The sequence below is a fragment of the Sinocyclocheilus grahami genome, unplaced genomic scaffold (assembly GCF_001515645.1).
Source record: "Sinocyclocheilus grahami isolate Dianchi unplaced genomic scaffold, SAMN03320097.WGS_v1.1 scaffold2343.1, whole genome shotgun sequence".
Lineage (NCBI taxonomy): Eukaryota > Metazoa > Chordata > Actinopteri > Cypriniformes > Cyprinidae > Sinocyclocheilus > Sinocyclocheilus grahami.
In genome coordinates, this window is record NW_015507522.1 from 29,810 (window position 1) to 42,853 (window position 13,044).

Consider the following 13,044-nt stretch of genomic DNA (forward strand, 5'->3'; position numbering starts at 1 on the left):
ATTGTTTTAGAGAGCTGAATGCAGTTATTATTACACACAGATCATTTACTCTGCCTCATGTGCTTCAAAACCCAGAAGACTTTGGCTAATCTTTGAAACAAATTATGAAACCTAAATAAAACCTGAGAGGTTTCTGTTCCTCCATTAAACGTCCAGGAAACCAAAACTTAGAAGATCCAAAAAGCATGTGAATAAAAGCCTAAATTCTCAAGACTTGGATTAAACTGCTAGATTTATATGGATTGGTTGTATAACACCTTCATGACATTTTCTCATATGATTGTCACTCTGCACTGCAAAATCAAGTCTTGTGTGTTCTGTGTTTTTAGTAAAATTTTGTTTTCTTCACAGATTTATCCAGATCTACACTGACTGTGACTCCAGACAGTCCTGTGTTCACTGGAGAGACAGTCACTCTGAAGTGTGTGATTGAGTCTCACAGTAACTGGAGATATGAGTGGTATAAAGGCACAGACAGTGTAATGTTACAGACGTCTGATCGTTACACTGTAAACAGAGACACTCTCACTATCAGACGAGTAATTACATCTGATCAGGATCAGTACACGTGTAGAGGACAGAGAGATAAAAGACCAAACTCATCACAATCAAGCTCTGTTTCTCTCTCTGTGACGGGTGAGTTGAATATCACTGTCCTCATAAACTCACTTTACTGTTATGTTATGGTCAATATGAATGTCACACTTTCTTTTGCGCATTTAATGCATTTAATCTCACTATTCATTTGTAGTAACCTAAATCTCATGACACAGAGACAAATGATGAAATGCAGAAACAAAACATAACTACTGGTTAAAAAAAAGCTGGTTATGGATGCTAGATCTGATATAACAGTGGTTGTGTATTATTATTTTTTTCACTGTCCGCCTTCACAAGCTTTAACTTGTACACAGAACAACTCACAGGGAAGCACTGCTGCAGTGAAATAATTCTCACTGCCAGAACATTATACGTGACCAGAAACAGACGTTATAACTCAGTGTAAGGAGGGTGTTTCAGAGTAGAGGGAGAGAATAGGGTCATTTATTAACAACACATAATCAGCAGTAGATCCAGACAACAAAGACGAAGGCAAAAACAGAATAAAGCCAGACAAAGGGTAAAGAAGGCAAGACTGCACTGAAAACAACACAGACACATCCATAAAGGACACCAGACAAAGAACAAGCAAAAGACTGGAGTTTAAACACACTGCGTAACAAGAGGCTGATTAATCCTCATCGAAACAGACGAAAGTAACTGTGGTAACAAACAAGGCACATAGCAAACAGGAACTAGACACAGGAAGTGAAGAGAGGCAAGGAACCAAATATACTTTAAAATAAAAGTCCTTAAACACAAAACAGAGGAACACAAGACAGCAATATAACACTCCGTCACTGAAAGTTCAGACTGTCCAGGTGTTTCACAGCAGATCATCTTTAGTGAGTATGATACAGAGACAAATAAAGCTGTAAAGTGGAACATTTCTCAGTGATAATTAATCATTATGGCAGTTATACTCAAAGTTTGTTAGTTATTTTTTTTCTTAATCATATGTTATGCATTCATGTAAGCAAAAAAAAAAAAAAAAGAAAGCTAAGAAACAGGTTAACGATTCATTCCTTTACTAGTGGAAATAAAAGTTAATATTTAAAGTTCTCAGTGTAATTAATTAAATAAATACATACATACACACACTATGAGACCATCACTCTTCTCTCCACATCTCTCCTCTTTAACATCAGTGTTACACAAATACAGGAACTCAGAGGATCAGATCATGTTTCTGACTAGTTCCCTGAAAGAGCTCCGTCTTCTTTCTTCACAGATTTACCCAGATCTACACTGACTGTGACTCCAGACAGTCCTGTGTTCACTGGAGAGACAGTCACTCTGAAGTGTGTGATTGAGTCTTACAGTTACTGGAGACGGAGAAATGGCCAAACACAGGACTGGAGATATGACTGGACACCTGAGTGGAGATATGAGTGGAATAAAGGCAGAGACAGTGTAAAGTTACAGACGTCTGATCGTTACACTGTAAACAGAGACACTCTCACTATCAGAGGAGTAATTACAGCTGATCAGGAATATTACACGTGTAGAGGACAGATCAGTCTATGGAGAAACTGTATGCGGTTTACAGTCCATCTCAGGCGTCGTAGCCTGAACTTCTGTACATAGTTTACACACTATAAACTGCAGACACAGTGAGGGTCGTACAGTTGTGTGCTGTGCTGATCCAAACACCTCAATCTGAACAGAGATGTAAAACACTAGGCTTCATACACTTACCGACTTTATAAATAGTGATAGAGGAAAACTGGCCATCATACACTACACGACTCACACAGAAACGTGCGCCTTGTTGCCAGGAGACACTTGACAAATAAAAATAACGTGTTCTTAAATCTGCTGAAAATATCAAACATGTTTGACTGGGTGGAATCAGAGTCTGACCAGAGCAGACTGTGTGCACTACATGCCATTCACCGTACAGAAAATACCATCTTCTGTGAACAAATGACTGATTTGAGCCACAGCTTCAGCGTCTGTTAATAGGGGGCGGGACGCTTCAGATTCTAGAGAGTATTTGATTGGACAGAAAGTTTGATGAGAAGCTGAAGTGTTGGGGGATGTCATTAACACTGTTGATCCATATTGGCAGAAGCGAGAGACTGTACGTTTTGAATGCTTAATTTTTGTAAATGTGAATTTTGTCTTTGTTTTGGAACACACTAGCTTATAGATAATGTTAAGGCTAACATATTCATACTGAAATCCAAAAAACTTTAAGGTGATGAACACAAAGACCAAGTACAAACTGTAGCTAGATTCAGTTCAGAATGCAGTTGTCAGTTTTGTAAATAAGCAAACTTTGTGTGTAAAACAGTGTTCAGCACTGAATTAGCTTGATAGAAGCACAGTATAGTGATGCCAGTGTACACTGTTTAAAAGCTTCTTCTCAACAATGAATGCCACTCTGATGATGGCACTTATTCTGTCCTATCTGTACCTGAAAAAAATTTAACTTCATAAGGTTACAGATTATGTTCTAAAAATTCTTAAACCACTTCTCAATAATTGGAGTAATATTTTGACCAAAAGCTCAAATTTTTACGAACCTGCATGACTTTACTCCCTGGAACACAAATGGCATCACAATTGAAAGCACTGGCTGCTCTTTTCAACACAACAATAATGAATGAGGACCAGTGGCTCTTAAAAATGACAAAAATCACCAGTAAATTATTGATATGTCTGTTACACAAAAAGTAGTTTAACATATTTATTTCTTTATAACAGCATGAAATTAGGTATTTTTCTGAGAACACATATAGACAGTTTCCGTATTCAGTTAAGACTGAATCTACAAGCTCCCAAATATAAAGATTGAGATTATATGTAAAGATCATACGGATGTAACACTTCAATGTAAGTCTCACAATGGGTTATTTGTCTGCTTTTATCTTGATCAGATTCACCCAGATCTACACTGACTGTGACTCCAGACAGTCCTGTGTTCACTGGAGAGACAGTCACTCTGAAGTGTGAGAGTGAGTCTTACAGTAACTGGAGATATGAGTGGAATAAAGGTACAAACAACAGTGTAATGTTACAGACGTCTGAGCGTTACACTGTAAACAGAGACACTCTCACTATCAGAGGAGTAATTACAGCTGATCAGGATCAGTACTGGTGTAGAGGACAGAGAGATAAAAGACCAAAATCATCACAGGAGAGTAAACGAATACATCTGTCTGTTAATGGTGAGTAAATACTGTGATAAACACTAACATTACCAAGCACTACATGATGCACAAAAAAAGAAAGTAATTATCAGTTTTGGGTGGTTTAAACATACCTGCTTTTAGCAAAACAAGGTTTATTATAGAATGTGTCGGATGCATAAACGTCCTGTGTTCACTGGAGAGACAGTCACTCTGAAGTGTGAGAGTGAGTCTTACAGTAACTGGAGATATGAGTGGAATAAAGGTACAAACAACAGTGTAATGTTACAGACGTCTGAGCGTTACACTGTAAACAGAGACACTCTCACTATCAGAGGAGTAATTACAGCTGATCAGGATCAGTACTGGTGTAGAGGACAGAGAGATAAAAGACCAAAATCATCACAGGAGAGTAAACGAATACATCTGTCTGTTAATGGTGAGTAAATACTGTGATAAACACTAACATTACCAAGCACTACATGATGCACAAAAAAAGAAAGTAATTATCAGTTTTGGGTGGTTTAAACATACCTGCTTTTAGCAAAACAAGGTTTATTATAGAATGTGTCGGATGCATAAACATAAATGCTATCTTTCTGATGAAATTAGTGTTATACCCAGCGGGGGCATGGGTGTAAAGTCAGAAGTCTGGGAATAATGAGTGATTTTATGTACCTTTGTAATAGTATAATGCAGTATGTCACTCATGAACAGATCTGCATGTTTGTCATGTTCTCCTGTCTCGCAGCTTCATCTTCTCTTCTGGTCATTGGTGTGGTTGTGGGATCGAGTGTTTTGTTGTTGTTCTTCATCTCACTGCTGCTGCTGTGGAGATACAAGAAGAACAAAGGTGTGGAGCAGTTCATGACATGATTAATACAACTGAACAGCAACAAATGAAAGATACAGTTTATGAATAAAGGCTCATGATAAGATCTAAATTTCAGCCTAAAGAGTCACTGTAATCACTGCAGATACTCGTAAGTGACCATAATGCTCTTTGTTTCTATTATAGATCAGCAGCGTAACATTAACCAGACATCAGTCCCAAATCAATCTGGAGAATCTCAACCCCAAAAATCTCCTCTACAGTCTGGTCAGGCTCAATAACTAATCATTTAAAGTGATAGTCTTCTGTGGATATTTTCAAAATGGTCTCAGTTGCTTTATTTTTTTTCCATACAAGTAAAGTCAGTGGGGCCTAATGGTGATTGGACACCAGAACATTCTTCCAATTTTTTTAACTATTCCTTTAAACTAATATATATATATATCTTTGTACCTTTTATCCTCAAATGCTTGTTTGCTGTCCAGCAGGTTCTGATCACATTTATGACGTTGTGACTGAAGTGAATAAGAGAGATAAAGGTTGATTCATAAGCCTAATTTAAACGCATATCATTCAAAATCAACAAATAATCATTAATTTAATCATATAAGCTTTTTTTAAGGTGATCCGAAGCCATTGGCAGATGTCACATATTCAGAGGTCACTGTCAAGAAAAACAAGAAAAAGATGGACAAAGGTTAACATACATTCTCTTAACTTCACCTGAACAATATGGTCATCGTCAGAAACATTAATACTTTTCTAATTAATTAAATAAAAGTGCATATTTCTTTCTGATATTTTTTTTCTAGATGATAGCATGCCAGAGCCAAATGATGTGACATACTCAGAAGTCAGAAACAAAGTAAAGAAATCCAAAAGCAAAGGTGAGATCCTGTTTTTCCTAAAGTACAATATTTCCAGCTTGTTCTGAACACTTTGACTGATCCTCTGTTCTGTATTATATATTAATACTGCAGGACCCAGTGATCTGGTTTATGCACAGATTGATTTACAGGACAAAAAGAAAACCAAAGGCAAAGGTAAACACACACCAAACTGCATCATCACATTTCATCACATTTAACGCTGATAAAGTAATTTTATCAGAAAAAATAAACCCTTTACAAACATAAAGACTGATAGAACCAATTACATTTTTTAGAAACACAAAAGCACATAACATTCACATCTGCCTGCTTCTGCGTTCCTGAATTTAGATCAGAAATAAAACAGGCCTATAGCCAGAGAGTCACATAACCAACCTCTTGTTTTTCATGATAGGGGCTGGACTTCGTAATATTCTGTTTGAAATGAAATCTAAGGACAAACAAAGAGGTAAATAAAGAGATGATCTGAAATGTTGTCATCAGCAGGTTACAGATCATGTGAAAATGTTTAAAATAATATAGCCTAAACATTTTTACAGAACCTGCTAATAAAATAAAATAATTAGAATGATTGATTGTAATTAACATTTTTAATCAATATACTCTTCTGTGGTTTCTTTGTGGTTTGAGCCATCGTTCCGTCCTCATATGATCAGTTATTAATGTAGTTCAAATGTCTGTTGTTCTGTATCAGGAAAGAGCAGTGAGTCTGGAGACACTTTGTACTCTGAACTGAAGCACAACACAGACAGAGGTGAGAGAAACACAAAGTCAAGCTTCATCACTTTTACAGTCAAACCACTCACCTTAAGAATGAACCATCAAGCACCGTTTCTGCTACACATCACAATGATTCCTAAAGTCACGTGGCTTGTTGAAGAAAATCATGTATTTTATCATTAGTTTGCTGTTATTTATCATTTGTGTTCTTCAGGTGCTGATGCTGGTGATGCAACCTATGCTCAACCTATGAGGAAGAAGAATAAACCACGTAAGAATTATGTTACAATTATACAATCATTTTTACAATAACTGAAAATGTCATAGTTTCCACTCGTCCGTGTAAATTGTGGCATGTATTGATTATTTTACATTATACATCTGCTTTAAATGATTCAGTTATTTGTGATGATCAGAGGTTCATTGTGATCTTAAAACTTATTCGTCAAGAGAATGAGCTCATTATTCACATCACCTGCATAATGCATCATCTTTTATCTGCATGATCTGTTTAAAGGTCCCTGAGTGCAGTGAAGACAACAGACGGCTAAAAAAGATTCACAGCAGCAGACACTGTGACGCTTTGCTTAAGAAATTAATCTGAGTGAACTGCTGACGCACGTGCTTGAGTAAATTACTTTAGAGATACATATAACCTCTGTACACGTATTATGTAAGCAAAACAAATGCCTCTCTAGAATATTAGTTTTTTTCTCCAGTGTTAGATCATGCTTCCACGCCAGATAATTAAGATGAAGCCCCGGACGCCAGATCCCATCAGAAAATATCTGTTATTTCTGGTAACAGAACAACTCGTCAGCAAAGTAGTGTAATACCCAAAACCTGTTAACAGGAAGTCTTGTCTGGTACCCAAAATACCCAAAACTCTATTAACTGTCTTCTATCAGCCAATAAGTTGAATGATTAAATGATAAATTACTATAAATTAATATAAAAGAAAGAAAGTAAAACACAACACAAATGTATGGTTGCTTTCTTGACACAAAACACATGCATTTGAGGATGATCAGATCCTTCACAGGTGAGCACTTATGTTTAACACTGCTCTAAAGATATTATTACATTAGTATATAATTGTTGTGCTGCCAGTAGAACCAACAGAATAAAAAAGTGTTTGATTAATAGATATAAATACAGTGATTTTTTTTTTGTGTTATAAGATTATCCAAATTTAATAGAAGAAAATTATTGGTCATCCAATTTTTTAAATTTTTAACACACTCTGTTAGCTTAGATAATTTAGAAGTTTCATCTGGTCTTGTTAAAATATATAGTTGAGTATCATCAGCATAGCAGTGGACACTAATCCCGTATTTTCTAATAATATTACCGAGGGGCAACATATATATTGAAAATAGCAGATGACCTAGGACAGATCCTTGTGGCACTCCACACTTTACTGGTGACAATTGGGATGACTCACCGTTTAAATGAACAAAGTGGTAGCAATCGGATAGGTAGGATCTAAACAATTTTAAATCCTGCCCTTGAATACCCATATAGTTTTGTAATCAATCTATGAATATGTCATGATCTATGGTGTCGAACGCAGCACTAAGATCAAGTAAAACTAGCAATGAGATGCAGCCTTGGTCTGATGCAAGAAGCAAGCCCTTTGTAATTTTAACAAGTGCAGTTTCTGTGCTATGGTGGGGCCTGAAACCTGAAAATCTTCTACAGATACTTTTTTTTCAGGAAGGAGCACAATTGAGCAGACACAACTTTTTCTAAAATTATAGACATAAACGGAATATTTTTCAAATGCGTCTGTAATTTGCCAGTTCAATAGGATCTAGTTGAGGTTTCTTATTAAGAGGCTTAATAACCGCCTGCTTGAATGGTTTTTGGGATGTGACTCCAAAGACAACGATGAGTTAATAATATTGAGAAGCGGTTTTTCTGCTACAGGTAAAAACTCTTTCAGTAATTTAGTGGGTACAGGATCTAATAAACATGTTGTTGGTTTAGATGCAGTGATAAGTTAATTTAGCTCTTCCTGTCCTATAGTTGTAAAGCACTGCAGTTTATCTTTGGATGTGATGAACGAAACCGAAGTATTAGACGCTATAGAATCTACATTTGTTATTGTATGTCTGATGTTATCTATTTTATCAGTGAAGAAATGCATAAAGTCATTACTGTGCTGCCTTCAAATGCAACAAGAAAATTAAACTGAAGAGCAACAGTCAGAAAGATTTATGTCTGCAAGAAGTGCGGACAGCAAGTAAATTCAGTCAAAATCAGCAAAATCCTCAAAAAGAAGCAGACAGTTTTCCATTGGTTCTGCAGCTATCAGAGCAAGAGCTAAGGCTGAAGCGGGCCGTGCACAGCTGTCCTTTGCTGAACAAGAAGCTGATGTAATAAAGAAAAAAGCTGATTTAGAAGCAAGTCTACATGTTCTTAAAAGTAGAAAGGCAGTTGCTGTTGCATTAGCGAAGGCTGCGGCTTATGAAGAAGCAATTGAAAGTAGAGAGTTAGTTGAGGAACCCCAAGTCCCCGAACAACCTCTCAGCCCAGCTGAACCGACTAATGATTATGTGCAAAAGCTCTCACAAGCATGTCTTGAAGACATCCATACATGGTAAGCTCTAGTCTGTTAAAGTTTGATGACCATGCTGAAAATTACTGGTCATGGAAAGCATATTTTAAGAGTGCTTCTAAAGATCTTAACTTGACACCCCAAGAAGAACTTGATTTGTTGACAAAATGGCTTGGACCTGAGTCATCAGAGCATGCCAAACTAATTTGTTCTATACATGTTCTTCATCCTGAATCAGGCCTTAACATGTTGTGGCAAAGACTGGAAGAAAAGTTATGGAGCACCAGAAATGGTGGAGCATGCCTTGTTGAAAAAGCTAGAGGACTTCCCAAGGCTTAGCAACAGAGACAGTCACAAACTTAGAGAATTAGGAGATATCCTACTAGAATTGGAATGTGCTAAGTGTGAAGGGTACCTTCCTGGACTTGATTATTTAGACACGGCTTGTGAATTGAAACCCATAGTGGAAAAACTCCCATACAGCCTGCAGGAGAGATAGATAACTAAAGGATTTAGATACAAGGAAGAGTACAACGTCCCATTCCCTCCATTCATAATATTCTCCAGATTTGTGAGACAACAGGCGAAAATCAGAAATGATCTGAGCTTTTTTCTTCCCACACCAACAAATCAGTTCACTAAAACAGAAAAGGTAGTGAGACAGAAAGTTCCCGTGCATGTACACAAAAGAAAAACCCTGCAGATCATGCTTCACGACTTGCTCCAGCAATCCTGTTGCAACACACAAACTGGCTTTCAGGACCACCTTTTTTATCACAAGTCCAAGCAGAAGAGATTCTTGACAAACAGGACTTTGCTCTCATAAATCCTGAGACGGATGATGAGATTTGTCCTGATGTTGTGACTTTGTTAATCAAAACCTCACAGAGTCACCTAGGTTGTCATCGCTTCATGCATTTTTCTAGTTGGAAGACACTCATTCATACTTTGGCCAAACTCATTCATGTAGCCGTATCTTTCCAAAAAGTAAATAATGCAGGTCACAAAGGATGGCAACAATACAGAGATCCATGCAGTGTTACAGAACTTCTCAAGGCTAAAAACCTGGTTATTGGTTCTGTTCAGCGTGAAGTATTCAAAGAAGAATACACATGCATAGAAAAGGGACAAGCAATCGCAAAACAAAGTCCTCTCAAGAGCCTCAATCCATTTGTGGATGAAAATGGCTTACTCAGGATTAGAGGTCGCATAGCATCTGCCGATGTATGTGTGGAAGAAAAACACCCTCTCATTCGTCCAAGAACGCATCGCATTTCCACACTTATTGTGAGATATTATCACAAGCAGGTAGAGCATCAAGGAGCTCATAGAATCCATGATGACATCTAGCTTCATCAATGCTTTACGGAGGTTCTTCTCTATCGAGGTCCAGCCAAACTTCTCCGTTCGGACAGAGGAACAAATTTTGTGGGTGCATGTAAAGAACTAAAAATGGACACTGATGATCCATCCCTACAAAATTACCTGAAAGAGAAAGTGTGTACATGGCTGTTCAATCCCCCACATTCATCACACTATGGACTATCCTCACACGACACACTAGAGGAGGTAGTGCCAAAAGCAAACGATGGGCAGTAATCATTACATGCATGTCTACCAGAGCTGTGCACATAGAGCTCATAGAATCCATGACGACATCTAGCTTCATCAACGCTTTATGGAGGTTCTTCTCTATCGAGGTCCAACCAAACTTCTCCATTCGGACAGAGGAACAAATTTTGTGGGTGCATGTAAAGAACTAAAAATGGACACTGATGATCCATCCCTACAAAATTACCTGAAAGAGAAAGGGTGTACATAGCTGTTCAATCCCCCACATTCATCACACTATGGACTATCCTCACACGACACACTAGAGGAGGTAGTGCCAAAAGCAAACGATGGGCAGTAATCTTTACATGCATGTCTACCAGAGCTGTGCACATAGAGCTCATAGAATCCATGACGACATCTAGCTTCATCAACGCTTTACGGAGGTTCTTCTCTATCGAGGTCCAGCCAAACTTCTCCGTTCGGACAGAGGAACACATTTTGTGGGTGCATCTAAAGAACTAAAAATGGACACTGATGATCCATCCCTACAAAATTACCTGAAAGAGAAAGGGTGTACATGGCTGTTCAATCCCCCACATTCATCACACATGGGGGGCTCATGGGAAAGACTAATTGGGTTAAACAGGCATATTTTAGATGCCATGTTGTTAAAGACTGGACCCGGTAGACTCACTCATGTAGTCTTGAGCATCTTAATGGCAGAGGTAATAGCTATCATGAAAGACCGTTACTGCCAGTATCTACGGACCCTGAAAACCCAACAGTTCTTACCCCATCAATGATTCTAAACCAAAAGATAAATGCCTTGGCAGTAGGGATGGGCGATATCTTATCGTTTGCGATATACCGGTAAAAATTATCCACACGATAAGAATTTGTCTTCCCGCGATAATAATGATAAAGTTTAGTTGTTGACATATTTCTGTGTGCGACTGTGTGGAGTGACGTGAAGGAAGGCGGACATGAAACTGAGCAGCTCCTTCTACAATCTGGAACAGGTTTGCATCACACATGGGGGGCTCATGGGAAAGACTAATTGGGTTAAACAGGCATATTTTAGATGCATGTTGTTAAAGACTGGACCCGGTAGACTCACTCATGTAGTCTTGAGCATCTTAATGGCAGAGGTAATAGCTATCATGAAAGACCGTTACTGCCAGTATCTACGGACCCTGAAAACCCAACAGTTCTTACCCCATCAATGATTCTAAACCAAAAGATAAATGCCTTGGCAGTAGGGATGGGCGATATCTTATCGTTTGCGATATACCGGTAAAAATTATCCACACGATAAGAATTTGTCTTCCCGCGATAATAATGATAAAGTTTAGTTGTTGACATATTTCTGTGTGCGACTGTGTGGAGTGACGTGAAGGAAGGCGGACATGAAACTGAGCAGCTCCTTCTACAATCTGGAACAGGTTTGGATAGGGCTGTACAGTGCGACAGTAACCGGTCTGAGCCTTGAGTAAATGTACTACAGCAGCACGTGTGCAACACAGTTTTACATGTGTATTAGTCGTTTACAAACCTGTTGTCCAACGAAGATATTTTAATTTATTGACATGTTTTTTCTCCATATTAACTTCATAACATAGTCGAGTGTTTGAAATAACTTATTTTTGTGATCAGACGTGGTTTCGTATCACAGAATAAGGCAGAAATCATACTATTTTATAGCATTATATACAGTGATAAAGGCTATGTCGATTAGCATTGCATTATAAATATACTTTATCCTTATAAAAAATACCCAAGATTGCTTGAAGAACACAGAAACACAGATACTTGTGCAATCGCATGTTTATTGTCTTCAGGTTTCCACAGTTAAAATTTCTTTATTTGCGTTTTATTCAGCTATTCAGCTCACTGGATACTTCTTCCTGGAGCATTACTTCTACTAACTATGCATAAGTGGAGTTTCTGCGCAAGGGCACCCTCCGGCTTCCAGTATGAATTAAACAGTCATTACATTACGTGTGTATTCAGTAATGCTCACAAAACTCTATTGTGGGTAAAAATAGGAAAGATAATACTTTTCTCTAAAGCAGTGGTCGCCAACCCGTCGATCGCAATCGACTGGTATATCTTTATCACTGTCCCAGTAGATCCCGATAAAAACAGTAAAATAAGTACATAGATTCATTACATTTATGGGGTTATATTAATGCATCACTGAAGGGTACTGTCTTGAGAAAAGTTTCGATGGCAATTACATTTTCTTCTCCGTATAAAGCGCAGCTCTGCTTTGTTTACAGCGGTAAACAAGGAAACGCTATATTGCGGTCGGTTCAAAAGCAGTGTTGTTGGGCTACTTAACACTGTTGCCACGGGTTGTTGTTCATGTCCGCGGGTTGAAGCGACCCCAATAACATGATATTTAGTCCCTGGAATGTGAATTTTACTTGAAGATCCCCGCCGAAAAACGTGTATTTTACCCACGGAATGCGATTTTTACAGGAGAACCCTCCTCGAAACGAGATTGGACTAGTTTTATTGCGAAAACCTGGCAACCCTGTTCATAGGCGCCACCTGCTGTCAGAGAGTGTGTCTCATTCAGACCTGCTGTTTTTGTTTCGTGCAGATGTTTTATGTAGCAAATAAATAAATAAATATCACCTAAAGTCAGACCATTCTGTTTTTGTTTTAAATCCTGAAATTAATCTAAATCAAATCAAAAACAACTGCCGGTGCAGATCATAATTAAAATGCAGTGGTTGCCTCTAATTTCAA

General features: G+C 37.9%; 1 protein-coding gene across 1 annotated transcript in view; it reads left to right on the plus strand.

The window, feature by feature from the left end:
- LOC107574795 (leucine-rich repeats and immunoglobulin-like domains protein 1) overlaps positions 1 to 3,781 on the plus strand; it is a 10,653-nt gene extending 6,872 nt beyond the window's left edge. The window contains exons 7-9 of the mRNA XM_016261234.1: positions 352 to 636; positions 1,832 to 2,134; positions 3,483 to 3,781. Of these exons, the coding sequence (XP_016116720.1) occupies positions 352 to 636; positions 1,832 to 2,134; positions 3,483 to 3,781 (887 nt within the window). The remainder of the gene's footprint in view (positions 1 to 351; positions 637 to 1,831; positions 2,135 to 3,482) is intronic.
- The last annotated feature ends 9,263 nt before the right edge of the window (positions 3,782 to 13,044 follow it).